This window comes from Triticum urartu, chromosome 6, assembly GCF_003073215.2.
Source record: "Triticum urartu cultivar G1812 chromosome 6, Tu2.1, whole genome shotgun sequence".
NCBI lineage: Eukaryota > Viridiplantae > Streptophyta > Magnoliopsida > Poales > Poaceae > Triticum > Triticum urartu.
The window spans coordinates 378,745,424-378,753,279 of NC_053027.1; the positions used below are offsets into that span (position 1 = coordinate 378,745,424).

The 7,856-nt window shown below is 47.3% G+C and overlaps 1 protein-coding gene across 4 annotated transcripts; it reads right to left on the bottom strand.

The window, feature by feature from the left end:
- Window positions 1–1,062: 1,062 nt before the first annotated feature.
- Window positions 1,063–5,410, bottom strand: LOC125513602 (receptor kinase-like protein Xa21). 4 transcript variants are annotated; one of them, XM_048678754.1, is made up of 4 exons: window positions 5,264–5,410; window positions 2,291–5,044; window positions 1,771–2,193; window positions 1,063–1,627 (listed from the first exon to the last, which is right to left on the bottom strand). In XM_048678754.1, exons 1-3 carry the CDS (start codon window positions 5,382–5,384, stop codon window positions 1,814–1,816), a joined length of 3,255 nt encoding a protein of 1,084 aa, XP_048534711.1. In that variant the 5' UTR covers window positions 5,385–5,410; the 3' UTR covers window positions 1,063–1,627; window positions 1,771–1,813. The 4 variants fall into 4 exon arrangements, with proteins under 4 accessions (XP_048534711.1, XP_048534710.1, XP_048534708.1 ...); XM_048678753.1 differs by having other exon boundaries at window positions 1,063–1,647; XM_048678751.1 differs by having other exon boundaries at window positions 1,063–2,193.
- Window positions 5,411–7,856: the final 2,446 nt, after the last annotated feature.

Below are 7,856 nucleotides of genomic sequence, written 5' to 3' on the forward strand. Positions count from 1 at the left end.
CCCAATCTGAAACATAGCATCACCTATCTCCTTATCAGTGAAGGTAGAGCAAAGTCGTTCATTCATCTCATCAGTGATAGCTCGAGCAAACAAGGGCACCGCATTATCTGCATTTAGAGAGGCATCAGCTGTAAAGAGGTTTTGAAAATAGTCCAGGGCCATACCTTCCATAAATTCTGATCTGTATGCACCACCCCGGAGCTATCCACAAGCCTTTTTATTTTGTTTTTTCTAACTCTCCACACAGCTCGCCTATGAAAAAATTGGGTATTGCGGTCTCCCTCTTTAAGTCAATCAATGCGAGATCTCTGTCTCCATAACATTTCCTCTCTGTACAACAATTCCTCTAGATGATCAGACTCCTTGTGTATCTCACTGCAGTCTGCATTCATATGCATAAGCTCCTCAAGCCTGGACCTTGATTTTTCAATCTCTTTACTCAGATTTCCAAACTTCTTATGACTCCACTTATGCAACTTTTCCATCACTTTGTCCAGTGCTAACTTAATATCCTGCAACCCATGCTTAGTACCACCCTCATGCCAAGCTTGTGCAATCACCTCGTCCAAGGCAGCCTCTCTTTCCCACATCACCTCATACCGCCGCACGTACCTAGTCCTCCCTCCGGACTCCGGCACACAACGCACCAAGAGTGGGAGATGGTCTGAGCAGGAGGATACCAAGTGCTTGACCGACGCCTCCGGGAACTTGAATCTCCACTTGTGATCAGCGGTCGCCCTATCAAGCCTTACCTGAACATTTGCTCTGCCGCTACGCTTATTGTCATAAGTGAAAGGGTACCCGGAAAAGCCCAAATCAGATAAATCACAAGCTTCTAGTACATCTCGGAAGGCAATCATCTGCCCATGTGATCTAGGTGTTTCCGACAGATGTTCATAATCCCACAATACTTCATTGAAGTCACCTACCACCAGCCATGGTAAATCATCCTGAGCCTTTAATCTTTTCATCCCCTCCCACATCAAATGTCTATTCTCTGTTCTCGGCTCCCCATATGTAAAGGTAATTCTGCACACTTGATCATCAGCAGGCAACCGAACATACGCATCAATCCATCTTTTATTGCAATCACGAATATCAACGTACAAGGACTCATCCCAAAACAAGGCTAGACCTCCACTATTACCCTCACTACTAACTCCTTCAAAGCCACGTAGACCAATTCTGTTACGAAGACGATACATCTTATCCTTTTGCTGTCTAGTTTCACATAAGAAAACCATACTTGGGGAATGGGCTCGAGTCAGAGCCACGATGTCGCGAACTGTCGAGGCGTTCCCCGCACCACGGCAGTTCCACACTATGGAATTCATTGCTCCTGACGGGGCGCCACACTTGGCCCCGTCAGTTGACCGGCGGCCCCTGGGTCGGTTGCCTCCATACCTTCCATGAGGTCCTCATCATCCACCTCCTCAACATGCTTCTGCACGTTCTTATTGTCGAACACTTGGTCCTGGAACACACCGGCCTCCTCCAGATTGACCTTAGCAAGTTCCATCTCTTTCTCTTCCTCCTGGTCCTCTCCTTCCAAGAAATCATCTCGTCCTTTCATCTCTGGTCTGTCCATGGCTTGACCGTTCTGGTATTCCTCTGATTGCCCCAGCGTCTGTCCATGGCTTGACCGTTCTGGTATTAAATATAGGCGTACATATACTCCGAGGAGTACACAAAATATATTAAATATATATACATACACACATGTAAGTGTACACTACAGATTCATTATGCTGGTTACAATGTTACACTTACATAGCACGTTCGCAGTCACTCTAATTCTAGTGAAGGACACTCTTCACTCTTGCGCATTGCAGCCCCCATAGGATGTTTTAATTGCATGCATTTTGCTGGCCACCACTTTCATATTCATTCTTTCGCCTGGTACTGGGTGCGTACAGGAAAGTGCTAGTTGCAGCACAGATAGCAAACATTGATGAACTGAATTTTCTGAAATCTTCTTTGATTGAGCAATGTCCTTGCATTCTTCACTGAGATTAGCATCAATGACACGAACTATTTCATGTGGAAAGTTGCTCTTCACAAAGTCGACAATGCTAACTCCATCCTTGAACAATGGATCTGTTGGTCTTTTTCCGGTCATCATTTCCAGCAGTATTATCCCAAAACCGTAAACATCTCCGCAAGTTGATGCATGGCGGCCACCTCCCGCGTACTCTACAGAGAGATACATGTATAAGATACAGTTATGTATTGAAGTATTGGATTGCCTGAGATGTACTGAAGGTATGACAAGAAACCAACATAAACATACCTGGACCAATATATCCAATAGTACCCTTCATACCGACTGATGATGAACTCACTGAACCAGGTGATGTTGACCTGGAATCTTGGTAAAAACTTGCAATACCAAAGTCTCCTAAAAGAGCGGTCATATCATCATCCAGAAGAATATTGCTGGGCTTCAGGTCACAATGGATGGTGGGTCTTCCGCAGTCATGGTGTAGATAATCCAGTGCGTCAGCCATGTTAACAGCTATGTCTAATCTTTGAGCTAAGCTTAAATGTTTATGAGCCTTCCCGTCCTCTCTGTGATGCAGCCATGTGTCTAGGTTCCCATTAGGCATGAACTCATAAACTAAAGCTTTGAAAACATTGCCTGTATTTTCTACCGTCGAGCAAGCAGTTATGATGGGAAGAAGATTTCTATGCTGAATGCTTCGCAGTGCCTCGCATTCTTTCAGAAAGCTTCTCTCAGCTCCATGCATCTCAAGATCAAAAACCTTGACGGCCACTTCCACCTTAGAATCCTTTAACTTTCCGCGATAGACAGAGCCATAACCTCCTCTCCCAACCAGGTTAGATTCAGAGAAGTTTGATGTGGCTTGTGCTAGATCCGCATAAGAAACCTTCAGAAAATTCTCGCCTAATGAAGCTGATGTATCATTTGCCCTTCGCATCTTCTTCTCAAGGAGTACAAAGTAGATCAACAGTACCAGTGACAAGAATCCAAATATTGGAATCAATACTTTAATCAAACGGTATCGTCTCTCCTCTTCTTTCTTGGAAATGGTTGTGCATGAAGCCATGTGAAGATCCACGGCGCCTCCGCAGAGCCCCCAATTGTTCTCAAGTGAAACAGCCGTAGCATTTTCGAATACTCCATCTCTGGGTATTTTTCCTTCAAGATGATTATATGAAAGGTCAAGATGGTTTAGGAACTCTAGTTTGTTTAGAGCCGACGGGATGGTGCCTGACAAGTTGTTGTGTGATAGATTTAGTATACTCAGAGACAACAGTTTGCCAAAAGCTATTGGGATGTTTCCTGACAGAAAGTTTTGGTCCATTTGCAGACTCCGTAAGCCGTAACATTGGCCCAAAGAATCTGGAATACTCCCTGTGAGCTTATTTGAAGAAAGATCTAAAGTAGTGAGTTGCTTAAGGGCGCTAATCTGAGGTATCTCACCTTGGAGATTATTGTGGCTAAGATTCAATGACGTAAGCTGTTGGAGGCTTCCTAAGCTGGGTGGTATGTACCCGTAAAGATTGTTAGAGCTAAGGACTAGCTGTGTGAGTGGGAGGTTTCCCAGGCTGGGGGGTATGAGGCCCTCGAATTGATTATCATAGAGATAAAGATTTATCAACCGAGTAAGATTGCTAATAGAGGGTGGGATTTGGCCGGTGAAGCGGTTTGAGCGGAGAGTTAATACTTCAAGGCCTTTTAGGTTTCCAATCCATCCTTCTATTGTGCCGCTTAAGTTGTTTATACCTAGTGCCAGTTGATTTAATGCACTAAGGTTGCCGATGCTCTGGGGTACTTGTCCTGATAAGCTATTTTGAGTCAAAGTAAGTTGTTCTAGTTTGTTGGATAGGTTACCGACAGACTGCGGTATAGATCCCTGCAGCTGGTTGAAACCCAGTGAGAGTGAGTTTAGAGAACGACAGTTCGTCAATGCATTGAAGAATTCCCAGTCCCTTGTTTCAAGCTGGTTATACTGAAGGTTTAGATTAGTCAGATTTGAGAGCTTTCCAAAAGAGTTAGGAATTTGCCCGGTGAAATTGTTAGCTGATAAGTCTATTACTTTTAATCCTGTGGCGTTGCCTAGGGAAGCTGGGATGTGCCCTTCAAACATGTTGCCACTCATTGTAAGGTGTACGAGACCCCGAAGGTCACCTATATTAGGTGGCAATACCTTGCCTAGCATATTCAGCTCCAAGCCTAGATATAGGAGAGAAGCAGAACGGTTCAAGATGGAATGCGGGAATTCACCTGAAAGATTATTGTCTCCCAGGAGCAAGTGTTGTAAACTAGGCAATTGCCCAAGCTCATTAGGAATGCTTCCCTCGAGTTTGTTTGATGCCAAACTGAAGTATTCTAGACTTGAAACAAAGCCTAACTTCGGAGGAATTTGACCCACTAGCATGTTAGTAGAGAGATCTAATGTGGCCAGCTTTGGTAGAGAAACTATTTTCAGAGGAATTTGACCCACTAGCAAGTTTCTAGATAGATCTAAGTAAGTCAGATTTGAAAGCAAGTCCAGATTCGGAGGAATTGGACCCACTAGGAAGTTTACAGAGAGATCTAAAGTGTCCAAGCTGGAACAGTTGGTAAGTGAATCAGGAATCATCCCATTTAAACTGTTGTTGTTCAGAGAAAGTGTCTGGAGTTGTTGGAGATGGCCAAGGACAGGTAAGGGACCAACGAAGTTATTATATGAAAGGTCAAGCGTTTCAAGGAAGGTTAAGTTTCCAAGAGAGGAGCTGATTTGGCCTGCTAAGTCCAATTCAGTGAGTATAAGCGACAAGACACGAAACGGCCGTGTCGTGGTGCAGATGACACCATTCCATCGACAGAAGTGGGTGGTGGTGCTCCAATTGCTCAAGGCTTCCTGAGGATTGTTGATGCCCTGCTTGAAGTCTAGCAGCGCGTGTAGATCGACGCTGTTCTCGTGGATCCTTGTGCAATGGACGTTGCCAACTCCGTTACAGAGCAGCAGCAGTGCCAACAGTAAAAGCATGACGAGCTTCGCCGGTTGCTTGGGAGAACGCATGAGGCCCTGGTCACCTGCAAAACTGGTCATAAATTTGGTGGCAAGTTATGAACTGCATGTTTACTAGCGGACAAACGTTGCGCCCATATGCTGTGAGCAGCTATGAACGAACAATACGTGTGCTAACATCGAGGACTAGCGCTCAGCAAGATACAAGCCAAAAGAGATACGTAATCAGAGAGAGAGAGAGAGAGAGAGAGAGAGAGAGAGAGAGAGAGAGGGAGGGTACGCACCTCTGCTCGACCGGGGGAGCAGAACAGTACGGGAACCGTTTCTACTTTGGTTTTGCCGGGTGGCGGTGTGCGAGCTGTGAAGTGTGCGGGTGCGTGTGCGTTGGATGCTCAGCTGGCTCATGGCCCAGGTGTTTAAAAACACATTTGCCGCATCCTCACATCCACACACATGCATCTCATCTGAAATTCCAACGCCTTATCTTAGCTTGACCGCTGCTACATCGAAGACCTGGAATCAGTCAAACTTTCCAGTAAGAGCAACTCCCAACGGGTCGATCTAAACAGACGGCGTTTTTGTCCGTTTTTTGTTCGTTTAGATCGGTCCGGCGGACACAAACGTCTGGCATTGTGTTTGGGTCGGCGCGGACGCCTAACGCTGGCCCGACCCATTTCGTCGGCGCGCCAAAAAAATATATTGCGAACAGTTTGAAAATAAATACATGCATTTAGTTAAACATAAAAGCCGGCCACGAAGGCCGGCGAAAGTCCACATTACATTAATTAAAACACTAAAAACTAGACGACGCGCTGCCCTAGACGTCCTCGTCGGTGGCGGCGGCTGCGTTGGGACCGGTGAGGTCGATCAATGTCGGCGCAGGGCCGGCCCAGGGGAACGCCCTGTTCCAGGTGGCGACGCGGCGGACGGCGAGGAGACGCGCGGCGCGTCCGCGCCGACGCATCCCAGGCACAATTTTGGGCCGGAAATATTTTTTTTTGAAACAAGGCAAAAGGCTTGCCATTTTCATTAATTAAGGAGAAGGTTTAGACAAGAGCCGCAGAGCGGCAAGAAAGAAAGATTACTCTCGCGACATAAGCGCACTCAGGTGGTTGGCTCCCGCCAACGCCCAAAGATGGGCCTCCTCTTTGATCTTGGCAACAATAATGGTGGTCGGTGAAGCCGTGTTGCGAAAGACTCTTGCGTTCCGCTCTTTCCACCACATGACAAGCATCAGAACAGAGGCAGTGGCTTTCTTGATGTGCCCTCCAGAGTTTATCGTCTTAAGCCACCAATCTTGAACCGTGTCTTCATGGCGCCAAGTCAGTGGCGAGTGGTCCTGCATGCCGAGCCAGGCGACCACCGCATGCCAGACACGGGTAGTGAACCTACACTGGAAGAGGAGATGGGAGGCGGACTCTTGGACTTGTTTGCATAGGGGACAAAGTCCATAGTTTGGCCATCCTCACCGTTGTAATCGATCCGCCGTCCACACACGGTTTTGGATGATAAGCCAAGTGAAGACCTTGCATTTTGGGGGAGCCCAACTCTTCCAGATTGTGGGAGCAGTTGGGCTGAGAACTAGGCCCTCGAATTGTGCCATGTACGTTGTAGCCGTCGAATATTCACCACTGGAAGTGAATTTCCAGGAAATGGCGTCCTTCCTATCCGGATTGAGAGCAACTTCAGTAACCAACTCCCATAAGACCGCAAACTCCTGGATATGTGCCAAAGTGAGCCCCTGTGAAATGTCAATTTGCCGGACCCAGAAATTGTTGTCAAGAGCCTTACAAACCAAACATGCCTTCTTTTTGGATATTTCGAAGATTTTAGGAGCGATATCTTTAGGTCGGAGGCTATTGAGCCAAGATGACTCCCAGAATTTTGCTTTTTTGCCATCACCAATGGTCACAATCGTGGATGCTGAAAAAAGATCTCTGTCAGTATCAGTAGAAGGCGTTTCCATCCCCAACCAAGTTTTGGGAGGGTCAGCCCATTCGAACCAAAGCCAACGAAGACAAAGGGCGGTCGCAAATTTCTCAAGATTGAGCACACCCAGGCCACCGAAGATCTTGGGCTTGCAAACATGCTCCCAATTAACCTTACACTTTCCACCAGACACCTTGTCACAGCCAGCCCAAAGATAAGCACGTCGCAGGCTGTTAATCTTTTTCCACACCTCAGCTGGGAGCTCCATCGGCGTGAGATGGTAGATCGCAATGGCTGTGAGGACAGCTTTGACCAAAACAATGCGTCCAGGGGTCGCAACATGCATAGCCGACCAAGGCGGCAGCTTGCCCGCAATCTTGTCCTCAAGATACTGAAAGTGTATGCGCTTGAGTCTAGTGACCGACAGGGGAAGGCCAAGGTACCGCAAGGGGAAAGATGTTCGGACCACCGGGAAAGCCTGAAGGATGTCATCAAGGTCCAAGTCGGCACAACGGATGGGCGCAACTAAGCTCTTGTTGCAATTGGTGACTAATCCAGTGACTTCACCAAAGGCAGAAAGCGTTGAAGCGAGGAATTGTATATCTTCCTTAAAAGGAGCCACAAATATGGCCGCCTCGTCAGCGTATAAGCAGGCCCGGATGGGGTTGCCATGGAGTGGATGGAGGTTGCCTTGCGCGGTAGCCTTGGCTAGGATATGGTGCAGGGGATGAATGGCAAGGACAAAGAGCATAGGGGAGAGAGGATCCCCCTGCCAAAGCCCACATCCGTGTGTGATTGGGTCGCCAGCAACACCATTGAGTAGAACTCTGGAGGAGGCCGTGGAAAGGAGAGCAGATATCCAATCACAGAACCGGCTTGGGAAGTGATGGTGGCGCAGCAAGTCCATAAGGTAATCCCGCCTAACCGATTCGAAGGCTTTCTTGATGT